Genomic DNA, 23,864 nt, shown 5'->3' with positions numbered 1-23,864 from the left:
TTCCCAGTCAGGATGTGGAACCTCCCAGCAGGGAGGTTCCCTCATGGGAACATCCCTCTGGGAGCACGAAATATCCCTCCTGAAACACAAAATATCCCTCCTGGAACACAAAACATCCCTCTGGGAGCACGAAATATCCCTCCTGGCACACGAAACATCCCTCCTGGAACACAAAACATCCCTCTGGGAGCACAAAACATCCCTCCTGGAACACAAAACATCCCTCTGGGAGCACGAAATATCCCTCCTGGAACACAAAACATCCCTCTTTTCACCTGCTCACCTGGTAATTTCTTTTCCAGCTGCTGCTGTTCTTCCTCTAATGCTGGTTCTTCTGGTAACCTTTGGTCTACAGACACTGAGCTGGCAGCAGATATCCCACTGCCAGAGCGGACTCTTCTGCCAAGAAAACAGGGATTTCAGGTGCTTAGGACAACCTATTCCCGCCCAAATTATTCAGGATTAACGAGGAAACCAAATTCAATGCAATGATGTAACATTTCATGATGTTTAATATTCTTTCAGAGGGTTTTACTCAGGCATTCCCTTAGGATAACATTATTCCCCAGAGTCCCAACAGCTCTCCCTGGGGACCTGAGAAACCCAGTTCCAATTCTCCATGAAACTTCCCAATATGTCCAGCCCTGTCCCCAAAATCTCTCCCCAGTGCCCAGTCTGGAGCTGGTTTTTAAACTACAGCACAAGCAGCAGAGACAGAGGAAGAGCTCAGTACAGTCAGGCTAAAAGCAAGATCCCAGGTGGAATACACAGAACAATGGGAATCTTCAGGAGGATACCTGAAGCATGCAGTATGCAAACATTTCTTTCCATTATAAAGGACTGTCTTCCCACCCCATTTCTTCACCAAAAAAAAGTGAAATAGAGAAAGAGAAGTGATGAGTGACCACAGTTTTCACAGATCCAGCTGTACCAAGGGGGCTGAATGTGGTACAGTGTAGATCCATAACGTGTCTGGAATTCCAATACATTCCATTTGCTCCAAGGAAGTGTAACCTTTAGATTCCTATGGCCAGACTAAGCAAGCTTTGGAAGGTGTGTCAGCATAAAGCACCCACCAAACTGTTCTGACAGGACAAGAAGGACAGGGGTCACTGCTCAGGCTGCTGTGCTTTACACTCCCAGGACAGCTTTCCTAGATGGAAAATTCAGGAGTGAGGTTCCCAAGTGTTACCTAAAGGAAGGTGGGATAAACTCTTGAGGCAGTGCAGGGGGCAGGGGCTGCCCAGCCATAGCTATATCAATGAGGTGCATGGCCAGGATGAACTCCTCAGCTGTCAGCTTCCCATCCTGGTCGATATCAGACAGATTCCTTGGGGAGGGAAGGGGCAAAGTAAGGAAATGAGTAAATATTAAAAATCACCGTTCAAAAGCATCATTTTAACATATTCAGTTCCAAATTAATTCATTTTTTTCCACTTTCTTTTTTCACGCTACTTTTTTCCAAAACAAACGAAAAGCAAAACCCATATGCTCCCCTTCTTCCCATGTTTCTCATGGATGTCTGCCTTGTAGCCATGGCTTCTCCTTCTCCTGCCCTGAGTGCTGCCTGCACCACGGGGAGAAGGGACATGAACCAAGGGAGTTCTCCTGAACAGCTTGTGATCATCCACTGCCCAACATCACTCAGAAAAGAACCAGCTCAGGTGTTTGGCAGAACTTTTTGGTTTGGTCTCCCTCTTCCCTGGAGGCTCCCCCCTCACATTCCAGAACTCCCACTGGCATTGAAATCCAAGCCATTAACCTTCTGGTCCTGACAAGCACAAAACCACTCTGGCATCATGCACATATTAAAAATCATGGAGTAACAACCCAAACCAGAGCTCCAACCCATGCACAAAATGCTTTTGCTCATGTTAGGGTGGTACTGGACAAAATTAACAGCCTAAACTTTGTCCAGGGACAGGACCCAGGGAAGGGCTGGAGCTGGGACAGGGCAGGCTCAGGGGGGATCTCAGGACAAGGTCCTTCCCCCAGAGGGTGGTGGGCACTGCCCAGGCTCCCCAGGGCAGTGGGCACGGCCCCAAGGCTGCCAGAGCTCCAGGAGGGTTTGGACAACGCTCTGAGGGACAGGGGGGAGTGTTGGGGTGTCCTGGGCAGGGCCAGGGCTTGGACTGGATGAGCCTTGGGGGTCCCTTCCAGCTCAGGATTTGTTTCTCTAGCCTGCTAAACTCCAATCAAGCAGGAAAATCTCCCGTGGTAATGTGACAATCAAAGGCAAAGAAGGGATATATTATTTTGATGTCCCGAGGCACAGGACTTTGTTGATGGGATTTAAATTTGGAAGACAATTCCAGCCTCATTTGATCCTTGGTTTGTGCCACTGAACTCCACAGGCTGGAGACAAGAACGAGCCAGGAGAATGAAAATCTAGGGTGCAAAGAAATAATTGCTCAGCTCCTCCAGCAGCCTGGGTCCACATTTTATCAGGAACTCCCAGGGCAGCTGAGAGGCCACACTTGCCTTTGTGTGTCTGAGTGAGTGAGTTCAGTGCCAGCACAGCCTGATAAACCCTCTGCTCTCCCAGAGAACAGCACCTTCAGCTCCACTGGCCAGGAAAGGGACCCACATTTAGGACAACAAGAGCTGTAACATCCATTCCTTATCTCCATGGATAGTTTGGATGTCCAAAAATTGGCATTTTGGCAGTTTGAATGTCCAAAATTGAATGAGTTCTGTGCAGAACTCCTGGAGTTCACTGGTGGCTGACCCCTGTCCACACAACCCACTTCAAGGCTGGCAACAAGCTGAGTGTTTTTTGGAAAATCATCTGCTGGATGATTGGGCTGCTTTATTTTTATCCCTTTGTTATGAAACAGAGAAGGGAAGAGTGGTTTTTAATAATATATAACAAAACCATCAGTGCTTTGCAAAGAGAGCAAGTGCAGTTCAGGTGGGTGAGCTCCAATGGTTTGCAAGCAAAGACTCATAAAGAAGAGAAAGTAATTAGGAACAATTTCCTATATGACAATAAGAATATCATAAAGCTCAACAAACAATAAGCTGAAAGGAAAAAGAGAGGCTGAGACCAATCCTTTTAAAATCCCTTATTGTAAACATCTGTAACTGCAGCCCCTGGGAAACCAGCCCTTCCAAATTCATGGAAAAGGCAGAGAAAGCCCATAGGAAGTGGAGCTTGGGTTAAGCTTCCTGTTGTACAACCTGTGCAAAGGTAAAGGTTTCACTGGTGCTGCCTCACACGGGGCAGGGATGTGGGAGGCACAGGGTGCTGGAATCTGCTCTGCCTAAAAACCCCTCCCTGAACCCCAACTGCCTGAACATCACACAGAACAGGCTCCTGGTACTTTTGGGAATATTAATAAAGACACAGAAGTGCAGCTTTTGTTTGATAAAGTAACACACGAAAAAGAGAAACATGTGATTTATCAGGGATTGAAAATGGAGAAAACCCCCCAGAACCCAGTGCAGAGGTTTAAGAACAGTTTGTGTTTGGAGGGCAATGAACAGATTTATTTTTACCATATTGTGGCCAGCTGAGCCTGGGGCAAACTGGACTGCATGAGGATCGTTCTGGCTTGGGGACCTGAAAGTGAAACAAATATTAACAAACAAACAAGCAACACTGCAGAGATGTGATCAGCATCTGTTATTTGTTATAACAGGTGTTATTTGGCTCCCCAAATAACAAATACATTATCCTTCCCTTCTGCACAATTACCATGGAATCCCAGACTGGTTTGGGTTGGGAGGGATCTCAAAGCCCATCCAGTGCCACCCCTGCCATGGGCAGGGACACCTTCCACCAGCCCAGGTTGCCCCAAGCCCCGTCCAACCTGGCCTTGGACACTTCCAGGGGCAGCCACAGCTTCTCTGGGCAACTAAATAATTTACATTAAAAACCAAAAAGCTCTGAAACACAAACAGATGCACCAGAACTGGGAAAGCTTAGCCAGGGAACCAGTCCAGGTTCTTGCTGGAACTGGCCAGGTGCTCCCAGCAGAGGGTGAGCTGAACACTGGAAATGGCTGCACAGGTTCTCACAGAACCCACTGCGCCCTTTTCCAGAATGATTTCCCAGGGTCAATTTATTTGGCAGAAAACAAGGGAGAGATGGTGATAAAATGATCCCAGCTACGATGAATATCCACTTCTAAACAAGCCCATTAATCACTTGGGAGAGTGAAACAGGAAAACAGTGACGAGTCTCTTACTACGTGAACAGTGAGATTAAAACTGGCCTTCCACAGCTGGAAAAAGGGAGACAACAAAAACTGTAGCAGTACCTGTCAAGTGTCCGCTCATGGTTTTGTCGTGGCTGTTGAAGAGCTGCCGGTACTTGAGGCGTGAGGACTGAGGGACAGCCCACTCTGCCGCGGGGGGAGCACTGCAACCACAGACAGGCACTGTCAGGGGACCACGGCAACACCAGGGCTCAGGCACGGAGTCTCAAAGGGTTTGGGTTGGGAGAGGCCTTAAAGATCATCCCATCCCACCCCTGCCATGGGCAGGGACGCCTTCCACCAGCCCAGGTTGCTCCAAGCCCCGTCCAACCTGGCCTTGGACACTTCCAGGGATCCAGGGGCAGCCACAGCCTCTCTGGGCAACCTGGGCCAGGGGCTCAAAAGCCTCACAAGGAGGTGAAGTGCTGCACAGAAATCAAGTTTTACACCTGAAAAGGTTCTTTTCCCCAATATTGGGAAGGAATTCCTGGCTGTGAGGGTGGAGAGGCCCTGGCCCAGGTTTCCCAGAGAAGCTGTGGCTGCCCCTGGATCCCTGGAAGTGTCCAAGGCCAGGTTGGAGCATCCTGGGCTAGTGGGAGGTGTCCCTGCCCATGGCAGGGGGTGGGATGAGATGAACCCCCACTGCAGGGGGGTCTCCCCTGAGAGGCAGAGGGGCACAATCCCCCCCTGCCCTGCTGCCCACGCTGGGGGATCAGCCCAGGGCACGGGGGGTCTGGGCTGGGCCATGTCCAGCCTCTCCCCCACCAGCACCCCCAGGGCCTTCTCCCAGGGCTGCTCCATCTGCTCATCCCCAGCCTGGATTGATCCCAGGGATGCCCCAATCCAGGTGCAGCACCAGCACTTGGCCTTGTTAAACCTCAGGAGATTCCCAAGGGCCACTGCTCCAGCCTGTCCCGGTCCCTCTGGATGGTCCCATCCTTCAGGTGTGTCCCTGCACCCTCAGCTTGGGGTCACCTGAAAGCTGCTGAGGGTGCCCCTGAGCCCTCTGTGTCACTGGGGAAGGGATCAGCTCACACTGGTCCCAGTATGGAGCCCTGGGGACACCACTGATGGCCAGCAGGACTCTGAGCCTTGAAATAATCTAAAAGTCCTAAATATAAAAAGCTGATTTTTCACTCAGAACTTGAAGAATAGAGAAGAACCAAGTGTGTGGAGTGCATTTAAAATACGAGAGCTATTAAACAATTTGCTTTTAAAAACAACCAAGAGTTGTCAATTTGAAATGATACATTACTTGTGTTGTCACACTTCCAGGAGTGTCTGTGCAGTACTGCACAACCCATGTTGTGTTTACAGGAGCAATGGCTTTTCTACAAATTAAGTTTTCAAGAGCTTGAGAACAGTGTCAACACTGTTAATAGTTAATTATTGCATTTCCATGATTTCCTGCTCCTGGAGCATTCCCTGTAAAACCACAGCATCCCGTGAAAGGCTGAAGTGGTACCTCAGCAGGGATTGGTTTCTGCAGGAAATATTATTTCAGAAAACAACTTTGTGAAAGAGAAGGGAGCTTTTCCAAATGTGGGGGACCCAAATGCCTCCATTTCCCCAGCCCCTGCCCCATGACCCACCTGGGCACATCGAAGGACTGTGCCTTCTGCAGCTTTGCATTGAGCTGAGCTCCTGGCCCGGATCTGCTGAAGGAAGAACTCTTTGGCAATGTGGCTGTGAAGGAGAAAACAGGGATTTATCAGTGCTAACACTTCAAACTGGAGAATGTCCAGGGCATTCAGTCAGCTCCTAACACAACACAAGCACTCTGGGTCTGATGGGATCTCTTTAACAGTATCAAGGTAAGGGAGTCCAACAGAACAGGGGGAAACACAAGGGCTCTTCCCTCGTGTTTTTTTTCCTTTTGCAGTTTTCTGCAAACCCTGTTGACATCAAAATACATTGTGGATAAACGATCTGGAGCCCAGTATTTTACAGCCCTCCTAACCAGCAGTACTTAACAGTTATAAAGAGACAGGAGAGGCCCAATTTCCTGGCACCAGGTGATTTCTCCGAGCGCTGTTCCATTTTCTCCCCGTGACAGACTCCTGCAGTGGGACACGTCCACACTCCTCCTTTAACTCTCCTCCCAGTGCCACCCAGTGCCACCGGGCTCGAGCCCAGCCCAGTCCTTACCCAAAGGCATCCTTAGAAAGGCTGATGCCCCGTGTGCTGCCCTCTGGCTCCAGGGGAGAGGCAGGGCAGGGTTAATGGCAGAGGAGGGAGCGGAGCGTACCGGGGTGAGCGAAAGCAGGCAGAGGCTGGATGACAGCGGGAGCTCCGTTAGCCAGGGGAGGGACGGCGGGGACGGAGGACACTAACGGGGGGGACATCCCCACCACCGGCATGGAGGCCATGGGCACCGGGGCCACGGAGCTCAGGGAGGGCATGTTGGCAATGCCCCCGAGACCTACGGGCGAGAAAGGAGAGAGTTGTGCTGGGTGAGACACTGGAGACAACGCCTGCAGCCTCCACAGGGTGGGGAGAGAATCCCAGGGGAACCTACACCCCCCAGGGCAGAGGGAGCAGCACCCCGCTGAGGTGTGAGCACAGAACACCACCTGGGTGCTGCACTGCCCCAGGAAGACCCTGAGGGTTTGCTAAGAGAGGAATTCTTTGCCTGAGCACAGAACACCACCTGGGTGCTGCACTGCCCCAGGAAGTCCCTGAGGGTTTGCTAAGAGAGGAATTGTTTGCCTGGAACTGAAGGAAGAGCAGCACCGTGAGCTCCAGGCTGGAATGAACCCCCAGCCTGCACAAGGAGCTGCAGGATCAGTGCTCCCAGCTCTTGCTGGGATGAAACGGGGCAAAGCTAATGGGGACAGCACAGTAATGAGTGTTTTAGGGGTGAGCAGAGTTACAGGGAGAACAGGGAGGTTAAAAAGGGCCAGTTAAGCCAGTGGAAAGAACAAGCAAACAGCTGGGATCAAGTGTACAGGGAATGAGAGAAAGGGAATCCCAGATTTTGCTGATTTTTGTAGGGGGTTAAACTTATTCTGCCCTTTCACACTTAAACCTGTATTTGCTCTGTCCAGCTTCATTGTTTTCTTAAGGTTTTATTTGTGACTGTAAAACCTGAGTGGCAGCAGATCAAACCCCATTGCTGCAGGCAGCTTATCAGAGGCACTGTTCCCTGTTCTTAGGACATTTAGGTGGGACATTGGGAAGGAATTCCTGGCTGGGAGGATGGGGAGGCCCTGGCCCAGGTTGCCCAGAGAAGCTGTGGCTGCCCCTGGATCCCTGGAAGTGTCCAAGGCCAGGTTGGACGGGGCTTGGAGCAACCTGGGCTGGTGGAAGGTGTCCCTGCCCATGGCAGGGGTGGCACTGGATGGGCTTTGAGGTCCCTCCCAATCCAAACCAGTCTGGGATTCTCAAGCATCAATAAACCTGAGTCACAGCAACAACTAACCCAGAAAGGTAAAGACCCTCTCCCTGCAGGACACAGGAGAACATCAGTGTGTCAAGCAGGAGGTTTGCCTTCACTTGGTTATTTTCCTCTCCCCATCCCATTTTCCCTACTCTCCCTTGAAATGATGGTGACTTTGGCAGCACTTAACCCCCAGGACTGAACCAGCAGCTCATGCCAGAGCAGCACCATTCTTAAAACAAAAGTAGAAGGTGCTCGTAAAAACTCAAGGAAAACAGAGCTAACCCTGCCAAGGCTGGAGATGCCGTAAGGCCAAGCTGGAATCTAAACTCCAGCACTCTGGGATGCACCAGCCCTGCTGCCTGAGCCACCTTTTGTCTGGAGCAGTGTCAGGCCTGGGGCAAACAGGACCTCAGCTCATGTTACTCTGCTCAAAGCCCAGTGCAACTTTGGGGGGGAGGGGGCACATGCAGCACCTGGCTTTGAGTTCATGTCCCTTTAGAAGCTCTTTTTCCTAAAATTTTCTTTCAGAAACTGCCAAAGGTCCCCCCAGTTCAATGGGGGTGCTGCAGTGCAAGCCAGCAAGGAGGACAAGGGAGCTCACCAAATCCTGGGGCGCCGGGCAGGGCGAGGGGCGGCTGCTTCATGACGGGGGGCAGAGCAGAGGGGAGCTGGTACCCCTGGAGCTTCAGCTTGATGAGCTTCATGGCGATGGAGAACTCCAAGGGATCCATCCTGCCATCATTGTTCATGTCAGCTAGAGCCCTGCAGGACACACACAGTCACAGCCTGGGATCAGCAACTGCAACACACCCGGATGGACATCCCAGGCTGAGGAAGGAACGGAGCGGGGAAGGGGCTGGAGCAGCAGGAGGGGCTGAGGGAGCTGGGGGGGCTCAGCCTGGAGAAAAGGAGGCTCAGGGGGGACCTTCTGGCTCTGCAACCCCCTGACAGGAGGGGGGAGCCGGGGGGGGTCGGGCTCTGCTGCCAGGGAACAAGGGACAGGAGGAGAGGGAACGGCCTCCAGCTGTGCCAGGGGAGGCTCAGGTGGGACAGGAGGAGGAATTTCCTGCTGGAAAGGGTGGTGAGGCCTTGGCAGGGGCTGCCCAGGGAGGTTTGGAGTGCCCAGCCCTGGAGGTGTCCCAGGAAGGCCTGGCCGTGGCACTCAGTGCTCTGGGCTGGGGGACAAGGTGGGGATGGGGCACAGGGGGATCCATGGGCTGGGAGGGCTTTTCCAACCCCAATGATTTTGGGATTCTGACTAATTCCCACTCAAAATGATTATGCCAGGCTAAAAATGATCATGAAACAAGACACTATTTAAGCTGAGAGCTCCTTGATTTCTTTCCTGGGGTGAATAAAATTTTTCAAGTGGCTTTTCAACTCCTGAAGGAATTAAAATGAGGCATCGAGAGAAGGACCAGTGGAGTTGTACAAAAACTCTGCAAAATGACACCAGTGAGACTACACAGTCCTCAAACAGCACCACAGAAAGCAAATCCCTGAGTTTGCAAATCTGTACTTGAGCTACACTTAAAATAAAACACTCTTTAAATCCATGAGCTTCACCCCCTGCATCCCATCCACGAGTGTGCAAATGTGTTTTCAATTAAACAATAGCACTCGAGATGAAACATTGAGCCTGGACCTTGAATAGGCTTTCAAGGAAAGGAGTCTGACTTAAACAGTCTGCTTTTTGTTCCTTCCCCTGCTAGTGAAGAAAACCCAGCTCAGCAGGGAGTAGGGGTGGGAGCTTGGGGGGAGAAGTAGGAAGAAGAATGTCAATCCCTGCCATTGCACACCAGAGAAACCCAGAGCAAATGCACATTAAAGTGGAATCAGCTGTAAACTCAGTTTTAAACATCATGCTGGTTTCTGTGTTGGAAGAATTAAGCACAGATTTTGGTGTTGGAATAACACAGAATGTAAGTTCATGCACATATTTACATGTCATGGATGGTCTGGTTGGACTGGAGCTTTGTTTCTCATCAAATCCCTCCTAAGAAAGTTTTCATGCAAGTGTGTGAAAAGTTACCCAAAAAGTACCACAGTGACTTGACAGCTGCTCATCCAAGGACACAGCCAGGGAAGTGCAGTGGCAAAATGGAAACCCTCCAACTCCAAAAAAAGCCCAAAAACTTGAAAGAGGCAGATCCCAGCAGGGGTTTGCAAAGGTCAGCCCTGGTTTAGATCACCAGCAGCACGAGAGACACTCCAAAGCTTCCCAGTTCTCCTAAGACAGCATTTTCTGAGCTGTAGCTGTTCTTAATCCACCAGCTCTGATGTCCTGCGACTAAATAACAGCGATGAAAATCTGGGAGCAGCATTTAAAGGAAGTCTGGAGAGGAAACTGTCAACACTGAGGCTCAAATATTTATATCCTTAAAAAGTATGTGCTGCACCAGTGTCTGAAAGATGGTGAATCATGGAATGGGGTTGGAAGGGACCTGAAAGATCATCTTATTCCACCAGCCCAGGTTGCTCCAAGCCCCGTCCAACCTGGCCTTGGACACTTCCAGGGATCCAGGGGCAGCCACAGCTTCTCTGGGCAACCTGGGCCAGGGCCTCCCCACCTTCCCAGCCAGCAATTCCTTCCCAATATCCCATCTATCCCTGCCCTCTGGCAGTGGGAAGCCATTCCCTGTGTCCTGTCCCTCCATCCCTTGTCCCAAGTCCCTCTCCAGCTCTCCTGGAGCCCCTTTTGGCCCTGCAAGGGGCTCTCAGCTCTCCCTGGAGCCTTCTCTTCTCCAGGTGGACACTCCCAGCTCTCCCAGCCTGTCACATAATCAGCTTATCTGTTCAACCTCAGTGGCTTCTGCACCTGGCAATTCCTAATTCATCAAATATAAACCCTTCTCTGACTGAGCACAGGCAGAGGCCCTCAGTGGGTTCCATCCATGGCCACAACAGTGCAGGAAGAGCAAAGATCCCTCCATGGGAACCCCCATCTCCAGGCCCACTTTCCTGCTGGGACACAGCAAGTCTCTGCATTCTGCACCAGGAACACCAACTGCCCAGGGATCAGACACTTTGCTGGGCACCAGGTTCACTGCTTTCACTGAACTCCAATCCACAGAATCACCAGCAGCTTCTCATTCAACATCTGACCTTCTGGGAGCTCATTTACACAAACAGCTTCATTACTCAAATTAGCAGCACAAATTGCACAGAAAAGGATTCTGTGCAAACCCCAGAATTCACACACAGTCTTACAACATCCCAACAAAAAACACCTTCTGACAAAATCTTCATGCAAAAGTAGGACCAATTTCCATTTCTAATCACAGAACTCAGTGTGAGACTCAGATTTAGCAGAACAAACCTCACTGGGATGCAGCGAGTGGCTGCCAGCAAACAGCCCCTCATTCCACTGCTCTGCTCCCAAGGACATTTGGAATAATGTGGTGCCCTTAAATTGGTTTGGTTTAAGGTCTGGCCGGATCCAGAGCAGGGCAGTAAATGGATTAAACCCTGACTGACTATTCATCAGCTTTCAGAGAGGCCAGCCCTGAGTTTATTTCTAATGACAAGGGCTCAGCACCATCCCAGGGCTCAGGGGCTGACAGATCCTTTCCCTATGGATCTTTTCCTGCTCTTTTCTCTCGTCTTTCCTGCAGAATGCAAAGACAACTCGATTATTTTGGCATTTCTGAGGGACAGAAACTGAGCACGTGCAGTTTTCCCATGAAATATGCTCATAATTAACACACAAACCATCTCTCCACGAAAACAGCCTAGTGTTAGAACAAGGAAATCTCCCTGCAGTTCCAAAATCTGGATTTATTTAGCTTTACATTCCCACATTGGATCACACAATCCCATGTTGGGCCATAAAACTCAGCCCTAAACAGAGAGCAGAAACGAGGCCTTTCCCATCAGCCACGTCATGGATCCGTGTGGAATAAGTTACAACTCCCAGAATTCCCACCAGTTTTGCCCCCACTTGGACACCAAGCGAGGAAGGGTGGGAGGGAAGCAGGTGTCAGAAACAGGGAAGTCCCCCAAAGGCTCTGCTCTGTCCTGGACAAGTAACTCCAAATGCCTGGAGAACACGTGGCACTGCTGCAGTTCTCCTTCCACTCCAGAGGGACGGGACACTCCCAAGGGGCTTCTGGAGGCCCCCGTTCCCAAGGGCTCTAAGGAAAGGCAGATTATTGCTGCTGAGGCCCAGTTACCTCACAGGCCCAGCTCAAAGCCTAATTAGAGGCCTCTTAATTGATCCCCAGCTTGGAGGAGCCCAGAGCTGGTAAAGGGTAGATGAGTGCAGGAGGTGTCACACAGACCATAATTCTGCTACTCCTTTGCTCCACTGAGGGCCCAGAGAGTTATTTTATCTCAAAGGAATGAGCAGAAGGGACACAGGAGTTCTCAGTGCTAAAAACCAGGGACCTTCTGTTTTTAAGGACTGTGAATTCTGGAAAAGCTTTTATTAACAGCAGAAAGGAGAGATTTATCAGGTATATTCCAGATATATTCCCTGTGTGTCCATCCAGCTCCAACTGATCCTTTAGGAAACAAAGGCCAGGCTTTTATCAGATTATCACAATTAACTATTTAAAATAAATGGAATAACTAAGAACAGGAGAACACTTCCAAAACACAACACACAGACAGACACTTCCATGTGGACTCCCCATCCCTGGAAGTATCCAAGGCCAGGCTGGACAGAGCTTGGAGCAACCTGGGCCGGTGGAAGGTGTCCCTACCCATGGCAGGGGTGGGACTGGGTGGGCTTTAATGCCCCTTCCACACCCAAACCATCCTGGGATTGGGATTCTGTGATTTCTTGGATCAGAAAATTAATTCAGGAGTTTTACAAGTTACTCTCAGAATAACAATTTTCTTTCTTTAAGGACTCCTGTCTATCCCCTTCTCTCCCTCTAACAGTCAAATGCCATCTCCAACCCCCAAACCCACCTATTCCAGAAGTAAAGGCTGATGGAAAAGCAGTTTTATGCAGCTCGTATCTCTCAGAGATTTTGGGCTTATTACTCCAGAACTGCCCCTCTAAAGCACTCCTGGATCTGTACACAGATTTTTACTTCAACATTTACTTCTCTTAATTCAGAGTTGATTCAAAAAATGAGAGAGACAGAGAGAAAGGAATGTTAAAATGCTGCTTTATGATTTACAAAGGCAGCTTGAATAAGTTTTAGTTCAGCTTCATTAACAAAAATGTGCAAGTTCAGGTCTTGTCTCTATGACAACTCCAGAGGGAGTGGAATGATTCCCTTCCTCTCAAGAGCCTGGAAAACTGAATAATTCAGGGAGGAAGAGATCCTCAGTCAGACTATTTACAACTGTTCAGTTCTGTGATCACCTATTTAAAGGCAATGCCTGTGGAAGATTTTTGGAGAAAGGATGTCTTGTTTAAGACAAAACTTCTTTCCTTGTTTAATTCAGAGGCCAGAGAAGCTCCAAAGGGACATTTGAACTTTCACTGAGTCTTCAGCAAATAAGAAAACCAGACCAGCTCTGATATTTGTAAGATGAAGATAATTAGAAAAGAAAATAAGCCTTTGATTTAAAAGCCATGTGAATCTGGGCATGCAGGTTTCCAAAGGGAAAAAATATTTCTCCTTGGACACTTCCAGGGATCCAGGGGCAGCCACAGCTTCTCTGGGCAACCTGGGCCAGGGCCTCCCCACCCTCCCAGCCAACAATTCCTTCCAATATCCCATCTCACCCTGCCCTCTGGCAGTGGGAAGCCATTCCCCCTGTCCTGGCACTGCATCAGCAGGTCTGAGTCTGGCAGGTGGAGCAGAAACACCTCCAGTCCTGCAGGAAAACCTGGCACTGTGGAAATCCTTGTGCTGTGCCACACACAGGGATGCACATCCTCATCTGGCTGAGCTCACCAAGGAGCAGGAAATTTTGTCAGCTTTCAGTGACTCCAACTCCAGTGGAGACACTCTCTGCCAGTCTGAGCTGCAGTAACAAATCCCATCCTGCCCAGGCTCTCCCATCACAACATTTTCAATGCTGCTCACTGTGCTCAGCAATTGTGTTAGTGCAGTTCCAACAAAGCTGGAAATATTGTCATTGGAAAGGAGGGTTTGAAACCGCCAAATTTACAAATTTACAAATGCCATTTGCAAAGGCTCCCTGCTGCCAGGGCCTGAGCTGGGCACCACAACACTCAGCCCCAGCACTGCAGCTTTGCCTTTGGAAAGCACGGGGAAGGAGCTCAGTGACACCACAGAATCCCAGAGCCATCAGGGTTGGAAGGGACCTCCAGGATCCTCCAGTCCCACCCCAGCACCACCAGGATCACCCCCAGTCCATGTCCCCAAGGGCCACATCCAGACACCTCTGGGACACTCCCAGACACAGGGACTCCACCACCTCCCTGGGACACTTATTCCAAGGCCTGACCACTCCTGCAGGGAAAAAGTGTTTCTAATCCCTGATCTGAACCTGCCCTGGAGCAACTTGAGGCCGTTCCCTCTCCTCCTTTCCCTTGGATGTGGCAGCAGAGCCCGACCCCCCCCGGCTCCCCCCTCCTGTCAGGGGGTTGCAGAGCCAGAAGGTCCCCCCTGAGCCTCCTTTGCTCCAGGCTGAGCCCCCCCAGCTCCCTCAGCCCCTCCTGCTGCTCCAGCCCCTTCCCAGCTCCCTTCCCTTCCCTGCACACGCTCCAGCCCCTCCAGGTCTCCCTTCCATGAGGTTCCAGAACTGGACACAGCCCTGGAGGTCCCTCAGCAGTGCCAGCACAGGGGGACAGTCCCTGTGCCCACACTATCCCTGATCCAAAACAGGTGCCTTTGGCCTCTTGCCCCCCTGGGCACACCCGGGCTCATGTTCAGCCCCTGTCACCAGCACCCCCAGGGCCTTTTCCAGCTTTCCTGCCACCCTTTCCCCAGCCTGGACTATTCCAGGGGGTTGGTGTGACCCGAGGGCAGGACCCAGTACTTGGCCTTGTTGTCCATCCCACAGATCCAGCCTGTCCAGATCCCTCTGCAGAGCCTTCCTGCCCTCCAGCACCAGCTCTGCCACCCAACTTGTGTCACCCACAAGCTGAGGGTGCCTTTGATCCCCTCATCCAGATCATCAGTAAAGACATTAGACAGGACTGGCCCCAACCCTGAGCCCTGGGGATCCCAGCTGGATTTGGGTCCATTCCCACCCCCCCCAGTCCCTGGCCCAGTCTGGCCCAGTAAATGCCACTCTGCTGGAGCTGCCCTTCTCCCACCCCATCCCATACTCACCATATCTGTGCTAACACTGGCTGAGGTAACCCAGATTGAAAAAAAAAGTTCCTGGCTTGATCACCTGGAAAATAAATAGGACATCTATAAATACCTGGCAGAGGGGAGGGGAGATCAGGAGTCAAAAATATCTGTAAGAGAAGCAACAGGAAAACCATAAATAGTTAATGCCACACTTACATAACAGAGTATGAGTCCAAAACATATCTGGGGACTTGTAAACCCACTACATATTTCCAACAGGCACCTGCTGGAACAGGCAGCACCACCCAGAGTCCCCTGGGAATGAACATTTAGGGAAACTCCTGGCTCACAGTCCCCAGGCTGGGTTAAAGGCTCACATGGAATCACATGCCTTGTGAAAACAAGAAAAGTTTTCCTTCCAGGAAAGTCTGTACCAATATAAACTCTACCCTGGATTTTTTGGAAGTGCAGTGCCAGTCAGACAGCACAAACTAAATAAAGTGGTAAGTAAAACTGAATAAAGTGATAGGCCACTATTAAAGTAGAGTAATGCTGTATTTCAAAGTCATTTTCCAACTATCAGTGAAAAGTAAGGATAGCAAAACAATGACAGAGGGATTAGGCACTTGGGGATGCTGTGGTCTGTAAATGAAAGTTGTGAACAAATCAGAAACAGGAGTAATTATCAAAGGAGGGCAATCAAAGTGGTAGGATTTTGTACCATATCTCTCATGGACCAGGAACAGAAACCATGGAGTTGGACACTCAGGGGAGTGTGGATGTGAGGAAACTCCACTGAGGAGCTGATCCTGATTTCCCACTCTGGAAATCTTCTTGATGGATCAGAGAGCAGGAAAGCCAAACACTTCTGTACCTTTCATTTCAACTGAGCATCACTGGAGAGGGATGTTGGACAAGGGATGGAGGGACAGGACACAGGGAATGGCTCCCACTGCCAGAGGGCAGGGTTAGATGGGATACTGGGAAGGAATTCCTGGCTGGGAGGGTGGGGAGGCCCTGGCACAGGCACAGAGAAGCTGTGGCTGCCCCTGGATCCCTGAAGTGTCCAAGGCCAGGTTGGAGCACCCTGGGCTGGTGGAAGGTGTCCCTGCCCTTGGCAGGGGGTGGCACTGGATGGGCTTTGAGGTCCCTCCCAAGCCCCCCCTCTGTGACTCTGTGATGCTCATTTACACAGCACTGAAGAAAACCAAATGCAGCAAAACAAAGTCTTAAAGAGGAGCCCTCCTGCTGCCTCTGAAACCACAGTAATTAGTGGTGCCCATGAAAATCCAGCAGGATCAGTGCAATTCCTTGACTTGCTGCAATTCCTTGACTTGCAGCTTTGCTCCCCAGTGCTCCAATCAGTTTTGCATTTTAGATCTTCTGCAGAGCTCGGCCATGCTCATCTCACTGCTTTACCCAGCGAGCTCCCAAACCAGACTGCAGTTAAATTATCTTTATTTAATCAGACTTTAATCTCTGAGGATGTTGGCCGGGTGGGCTGACCCCAGACAGAGACTAAGAACTCAGTCACTCACTGAATCTCCTCTTCCCAGCAGGACAGGGAAGAGAAAATAGCAGAAAACATCAGAAGGCATATGAAAAGTGGGACATAAAATGAGAAATATCTGTTCAATTTTTTTCATTCTCATGCCCATACATCTCCCAGGTCACCAGTTAAGATTTAATTGAATGGAACTGGGAGTGGAAACTCCTTCTTTACCAGTGATAAATCCAGCTGTGGGTTTCAGACTGTGGAACTGCTGGTCATGCTTGGCTCTCTCCTCCACAGTGATAGCCCAGATATCCAGGTTGCCTGGTGCAAAAGAGAGGGAGAAATGACAGTAAAAAACACCAGCTAAAAAACACCCTGGTTTTATTTCAGTGTAATTATCACTCTGGAGCTCTGAGAACAGCCCAGGATGGGGGATCCTTTGCCTCCCAGAGCACACACGGGGCGAGAACAGGAAAAAGAACAAATTGGAATCAGGGACACCTTCCACCAGCCCAGGCTGCTCAGGCCCTGTCCAACCTGGCCTTGGACACTTCCAGGGATCCAGGGGCAGCCACAGCTTCTCTGGGCAACCTGGGCCAGGGCCTCCCCACCCTCCCAGCCAGGAATTCCTTCCCAATATCCCATCTAACCCTGCCCAGAGAAAAGCCCCAAAGAGATGCAACCTCGAAGTAGAACCAGACCAGTTACACTGAGATTTACCTTCATAAGCTTTCTGCAGATCAGCTGCAAAACTGACCTAAAAATGTGTCCCCAGTATCCAAGGGGGCCCACAAGGAAGCCAGAGCAGGACTCTGGATTAGGAACTGCAGTGACAGGACAAGGAGTGATGGATCCAAAGTGAAATTTAGGTGAGATATTGGGAAGGAATTCTTGGCTGGGAGGGTGGGGAGGCCCTGGCCCAGGTTGCCCAGAGAAGCTGTGGCTGCCCCTGGATCCCTGGAAGTGTCCAAGGCCAGGTTGGATGGGGCTTGGAGCAACCTGGGTTGGTGGAAGTTGTCCCTGGAGGGTGGGACTGGGTGGCTTTAAGGTCCCTCCCAACCCAAACTACTCTGTAATTCTTTGGTTTCATGTGAATAGCAAAAATAATGTCCCTATTGCACTGCCAGGGCCCATCCTGGATTTTTCACTGTAATTCCAGATGCTACAACTTCCCTGTTAAAAATGGAAAGCTACTAATGTGCCACTTTTGTTCTCATCTAAGCCTGGGTTATGGGACAGCAAGGACAGAAATGGGAAGGGATCACATCCAAAGGCATCTGCTGGGCTTTTCAGCAGTTAAAAAGTCCAGGAATCCTCACCCAAAGGAAAACCACATGCAGTTTTCAGGCACAACTGGAGCAGAAGGAGGTGCTGCCCTACTGCCAGGGGCTGAGTGGCCTGGCTGGGCCCTGCAGGGACAGACTGATCGATGCAGGGCACAGGGATCCTGCTCTGGCTGTGCTGGGATGGGCCTGAAACCAGCACAGACCACGGGAACCACCAGCTCAGAGAGACAAACTCCCCACAAACACCCCCAGAGAGAAAACACTCACAGAGGGACACATTTATGCTGAGTTTTTGCACATGGGAATAATTCAAACAGTAGAAACCACTTACCCCCAAAAGGTGTTGGAAACTGAGCCATGGTTCTGTCACTTTTAGCTTGTTAATAGATGCCTGGAAAAGGAAAAAAAAACACAAACAGATATTCAAACAGTTACAGCATCTTCCATTTTCCATATATTTTTGTATGATTAATTGCTAAGCAAAACAAAAAAAGGCAGTGAAGAAGCAGGATTGTGTCACTCCTGCCCACAGAAACTGTGCCTGGCAGAGCTCAGTGTCTCACTCTTGCACTACCCTGTGCATCCAGGAGGGTATTTCCCTGCATTTCAGTTCTGCTTCAAGAATGTCCTCAAAATCAATCTCTGGAATTTAATTAATTAATTTACTCAATGATTTAATCATCAGTGATGGGGTGAAGGGCAGAGTTCCCAATGACTCTGCTCAGGGCTCCGTGACTTCCCTGATGTTCCAAGCCCTGCTCCTGCTCCAGAGGAGAACTGGCTCCATTTCCAGCTGTTAAACACAACCTCTCCAGTGATCTGCTTTTCATTCCTGCCAGCAAAGGCCCTGCCCTGCTCAGGGTTTGAAACAAAGCACATTCTGCAAACGAAGCTCCATTTCCAGCCTGCTCTGCCCCCGAACTCGGGGAGCCCCGGGAGCCAGAGGTGCCAGGGCAGAGCAACCCCTGGGTGGGAGCTGCTCTGGCTCTGCACACAAAGCAACCTCCACAGCTCCAAATTTCATCTGCACGGGGAGAAGGCAAAACATTTTTCTTGCAGCACACAAAGGCTGACAGGAGCTGCCTGAGCCAGGGGACAATGCCCAGCACCGGGGCCGCTCCACAATGAGGGGCAGCCTCTTGTCCTCCCAGATTCCACTCGTGTTTTCCAGGCAACAGCAGAAAGGCAAAAGGGAACAGGATCAGGAGGAGAATAATTGAGGCTGCTCGAGCAGCAGCACAGATTTATCAATATCACCCAGAAAGGCCATTCACTTGCACCAACAACTTCCTTTTGTCTGAATTCCTGCTTGCTCTCCTCCCCAGCCCCCTCTCACACTTCCCACGTTCTCTTCTGGCTCCCAACTTGGGAACCTCTCCTGGATCCCCTCCCTGTGGCCCTGCAGAAACCTCTGGCCCTCCTGCCAGCCAGGCTCCAGCAGCTGGGATGGGGAGAAGGATGGGCTCAGGACTGACTGTTCTCCCTCCTCATTTGGCCAAACACACCAAACCTCCTCCCGTGGCCGGGTAACGCAGCTGAGGCTGCTCCAGGCCCAGCAAACCTTCCCTCCAGGGGTTCACATCCCAGGCACAGGGATCCAGAGTGTTCAGAACGAGCTCCCTGAGCTGGGGGGTTCTTCCAGGAGCTTTTCTGAGGTGCTCAAGGATGAGCACTTTTAGCTTTACCCGTGGTTTTTTATTGCACTCAGCTGAGGGCAAGAACTGCCCCACTGCTGCTGGGGTTTGTGACTGCAGGGAAAGCCTGGTGGGAAAAAGGGAGGGAAAAGGAGGAGGAAAAAAGAAGGAGAAAAAATGGAGGAGGAAGAAAGAAAGAGGAGGAAAAAAAGAAGGAAAAAAGAGGAGGAAAAAAGAAGGAAAAAAGGGGAGGAAAAAGGAGGGAGGAAAAAGGAGGAAGAAAAAAAGAGGAGGAAAAAAGGAGAAAAAAAAAGAGGAGGATAAAAGGAGAGGGAGAAGGGGGAAAAGGAGGAAGAAAAAGAAGTAAGAAAAAAAAAGAAAAATAAGAAAAAAAGAAGGAAAGCCAAAAGCAGAACCCTCTGCCCTCCCCCCCTCTCCCAGCTCAGGCAGTTCCCATATAATATTTTCCTGTTCAGGGAAGACACTCCTCCCCAGACTGCCAGTATCCCAAAGCAATGGGCAGTGCATTCCCTTTACCTTGAACACAGGAGAAAGAGGAGAGGGGATGGGAGGTCTGAAGCCTGGCCCTGTGCTGGATGCCAAGGAAAGCAGAAACTATTCCAAAGAGCTTCCAGAGGGGGGAAAAAAAAAAGAAGAAAGAGAGAAAAAGCCAACCCCAGATGAAATGAAATGGAGAGAAGGAGCAGAAAAGTGTATTTAAAGCTGAGAGACTGAAACTAAAATGGACTGTGGGCAGAGACACCACGGGAAGGAAATGGAGAGAGACATAAATCCCTCTGATGGAGTTTTACTGCCCACGGAAAACCCAACTTCCACAACCACAGGCTGCATTCCACGTGACTGAGGGGACACCAGCAGCCCTGATTCTTCAGGAATAACTCTGCAGCTGTGGACAACTGATTCCAACAGCCTGGGGGGTGTTGCACAGGAAAATGAGGGTGAACAGGGAACAGGAGTTTCACAGCACTCCAACACTGGCTTGGCAGAGGGTTTTTGAGAACCTGCCCAATCCCTACCAGTTCCAGAGCAGCACTAACTCCACTCCTCTGCCTTCCCTGCTCCTCCCAGCACCCCAAAGGAAGTGGGATAAACCAAAAATGAGGGAGAACCCACCGCCCAGAGAACTGAGAGAAATCCAGGGTGGGTAAGCTGAGCTCTGGGCCCTCCCCTCCCTTCAGGAGAGCAGGGATTCCTCCCCAGTTACTGACATTGGTATCTGCAGGAACTTGGACATCCCAGGAATGTGTTGGACTCTGACAAACTCAACTGACATGGCCCGAGGAGTTCAGGAATTCAGAAACTGCTCCAACAGGAAGGAGGGGAGACAAGAAGGGGAACCACAACTGCCCCGTGGGGCCCTGCACGCCCCGTTTCCTTGGGAAGCCAGCCCAGAACTCCTGCCATCAGCAAAACTGGGCCAGGGATGAACTGGGAACAGTCCATCCAATGGGTTCCTTCCCACAGGAACTGGAAGATGCAACAGCTCCTTCCTCCTGCTTTTAGGAAGTACAAGGAGGAGCACTGAGCTCACCTCTGCTCCCACCCTGGGATTTGACAAACAGATCCAACATTAAACATAAATCCCTTCATCCCTAAACAAGGGATCCACATCTCATCTGCACACCACAAACCCCTGGACACTGGGGTCAGTCACGGGGTCTGCACTTCCCAACTCTCCAGGAAAGGAACGGCCCAGCTTTCCCATTCCCAGTGTGGTACCAACACCAGGCACCACACAGGGCCTCTCCCCACCAAGGTCACAGGATCCCTGAGGCTGGAAAAGCCCTCCCAGCCCATGGATCCCCCCTGTGCCCCATCCCCACCTTGTCCCCCAGCCCAGAGCACTGAGTGCCACGGCCAGGCCTTCCTGGGACACCTCCAGGGCTGGGCACTCCAAACCTCCCTGGGCAGCCCCTGCCAAGGCCTCACCACCCTTTCCAGCAGCAAATTCCTCCTCCTGGCCAACCTGAGCCTCCCCTGGCACAGCTGGAGGCCGTTCCCTCTCCTCCTGTCCCTTGTTCCCTGGCAGCAGAGCCCGACCCCCCCCCCCGGCTCCCCCCTCCTGTCAGGTCCCTGTTGGTGTTCCCAGGTCAGGGAGAGCAGCACAACACACAGCTGATGTTCCAGGAGATCCATAGTTTGCCAATGCCCACAGGCCCATCCCCAGCTGCTCTCTGGGATTTCCCCCTTCCCGGGGTCACTGTGCTCTGAGCAGCTGCAAGGACCTGGGGTGTGAGCCCTGTCCCTGTGCCAGCCCCAAACTTGAATAGAATTCTATTCCAAGCTGTCTGTGCTCTGCTGAGGCCATGTTTACACACAACTGCAATAACACCACAGGAGGTATGAATTAAGAATAATTGAGCTATTCCAGTGCCGTGTGTCTTCACACAGACACGTTCCACATGGAAAAGATCATATTTTTGTTCTCCTTGAAATCGTTTCTGTTCCTAAGCAATTCCTCACGAGATAATTCTGCCACTCAAATCAAGAATTCCTGAGGCCACTTATCAGGGACCTTCCTCCTCCTGCAGGAAAAAAAGGAACAAACCCAACCAGATCAAACCCCCACATCCTTCAAGGATCCTAAAGGACACAACCCCCCCCCCCAGGCAGGATGTCAGGGAGAGTGTCCCAGGCTGAGAGCAGGGTCTGGAGTCTGCACATGTTCCATGGGAAAGCCTTTAGACCAGGATCAACCAAAGGGCTCAGAGAGGTTGAGCAGAGCCTGGTAACTTTAGATCCATGTTGGGAAACAAAAGCAGTCTGAGACATTCCTGGAGGTTTGACTCTTGCTCTTTGGAGATCAGGTCTTTAACACAGTCACCAGTCTGTCAAACTTTCCAGAGCTTCTGCCCTTTGTAGGAACAGCTTCAAACTGTGAAAGCCTTCAAAAATGTCAAGTTCTACCGTTTCTTGTATTTTTTTGCCAGGCAGCCAATTGAGGTTGACAAAGCAACTCCCGCTGCAGAGGCTTCTCAACACCTGTGGCAACAACCAAACTGCTGAGAAGTCACTTCTGGATCACGGAATCATGGGATGGGTTGGGTTGGGAGGGACCTGGAAAATCATCTCCCTGACAGAAGAGTGGAGAAGTCCCTGCTCCCAGGGAACAAGGGACAGGAGGAGAGGGAACGGCCTCCAGCTGTGCCAGGGGAGGCTCAGGTGGGACAGGAGGAGGAATTTGCTGCTGGAAAGGGTGGTGAGGCCTTGGCAGGGGCTGCCCAGGGAGGTTTGGAGTGCCCAGCCCTGGAGGTGTCCCAGGAAGGCCTGGCCGTGGCACTCAGTGCTCTGGGCTGGGGGACAAGGTGGGGATGGGGCACAGGGGGGATCCATGGGCTGGGAGGGCTTTTCCAACCTCAGGGATCCTGGGATTCTGTGATATAAACACACATGGACTGGTTTTAATCCTGACAACATTTCACCCAGTAATTCCAGTCCCAACTGAACTGTGACTGAATTAGAGCACCTTTTTCAAGACATGACTGACTTTTAAAATAAAAGACGAAAAGCCACAGCACCACTTAACTGCAAAACCCTTAACAAGAAATAAACTGTCTGGTTTATTTTCACTTTAACAGTTGTTGGCTTCATTCTGAACCACCCGTAAAGCAGGAATTCCAGGGGTTTCTTAGCATGGCACTCACAGTTTTATTTATTTTTTGAAGTTACTTTTACTTACACAGGTGCAGCAACGAGCCCTTTGCTTTTTTTGTCTCAACTTTAGAGCTTTGAAATGGGGACAACATAAAAAAAAAAATAAATCAGACGTTCTTGAGTTGTTTCACTTCACCTTCTCCATCTCTGCCCCTGAGCAACAGCTCTGCTGGGGAAGGGGAAGAGGGAAGGGAAAGCCCGGAGTCAGCACAAGTGGTAAGTCCAGAGAATTCAGGATGTGCACGTCCAGCCCCTCTCCCCTCCTCCGAGGCCAAACCAGCAGATAAAAAGGTCTGGCAGGGCAGGGAGAGGATGAGGAGGGTGATAAGATGAAGGCACAGATGGCTCTGCCCTTCCAGCGTGGTCAGCATGTCCCCCCCTGAACTCACACCCACAGGAACTCGGGGCTTCGGAGGGCGCCTTTGGGAAGCTGATTTTCACTGGAGTGATTTAATAGAGGAATTAGTCAGAGTCTCCCAAACCTTATCAGCACCTCAGGGCTGTGTCAGCACACGACTGAACAGCTCCTGCCTCCCACCCAAGGACATCCTGCTCTGGATTTCTCCTGCAGGACACCAGAGGCACTTCAGGCACAAGAACAGGCTCAAATTGGGCCATTCAGACAAGGATTTCTGTTACTGCCCTTCCTTCTGGTCACACTTAACCCTGTTGCTCCAGGACAGGTGGCCAAGAAGACAAGGAAAAGGCAAAACAACACTTAAAACAGCAGCTTTATTGGGATGAAATGGTGGAGGAACAGATGGGGAAACTTCCTGGGTTATTTTTCACAGGGACAGGCCCCGGAGCATTTGTAAAATGAAGGGATTTCCTTGCACCACAAACAGTGCTGAGCAGGCACCAGCTCAGAGGGAGGATCACAGGCTCTCTCACCTGTGAATGCAGAGGTTGCACAAAGCTTAAACAAGGAATTAAACACGTTACAGCTCCACTGCTGGAGCTCCTGCCTCCTATTTCAAACATGCTCCAGCACACACTAAGGAGATGAACCCTGCACGAGGCAGGGTCT

The 23,864-nt window shown here is 50.8% G+C and overlaps 1 protein-coding gene across 5 annotated transcripts in view; it reads right to left on the bottom strand.

The window, feature by feature from the left end:
- Nucleotides 1-23,864, bottom strand: part of ITSN1 (intersectin 1) — a 96,652-nt gene that overhangs the window by 54,939 nt on the left and 17,849 nt on the right. For 4 of the 5 annotated variants that reach the window (XM_027713407.2, XM_027713408.2, XM_027713411.2 and 1 more), the window contains exons 2-11: nt 17,860-17,919; nt 16,471-16,563; nt 14,784-14,847; nt 8,183-8,343; nt 6,448-6,621; nt 5,792-5,885; nt 4,263-4,363; nt 3,499-3,562; nt 1,193-1,330; nt 284-399 (exon numbers count right to left, since the gene is read on the bottom strand). In XM_027713407.2, the coding sequence (XP_027569208.2) occupies nt 284-399; nt 1,193-1,330; nt 3,499-3,562; nt 4,263-4,363; nt 5,792-5,885; nt 6,448-6,621; nt 8,183-8,343; nt 14,784-14,847; nt 16,471-16,563; nt 17,860-17,887 (1,033 nt within the window). In that variant the 5' untranslated portion in view covers nt 17,888-17,919. The remainder of the gene's footprint in view (nt 1-283; nt 400-1,192; nt 1,331-3,498; nt 3,563-4,262; nt 4,364-5,791; nt 5,886-6,447; nt 6,622-8,182; nt 8,344-14,783; nt 14,848-16,470; nt 16,564-17,859; nt 17,920-23,864) is intronic. The other variant, XM_027713410.2, reaches the window with a different exon arrangement.

Source organism: Pipra filicauda, unplaced genomic scaffold (assembly GCF_003945595.2).
Source record: "Pipra filicauda isolate LSUMZ 115617 unplaced genomic scaffold, ASM394559v2 scaffold607_size300211_pilon, whole genome shotgun sequence".
NCBI lineage: Eukaryota > Metazoa > Chordata > Aves > Passeriformes > Pipridae > Pipra > Pipra filicauda.
The sequence above is the reverse complement of the archived record's forward strand: the minus strand, read 5'-3'. Positions and strand labels throughout refer to the sequence as shown.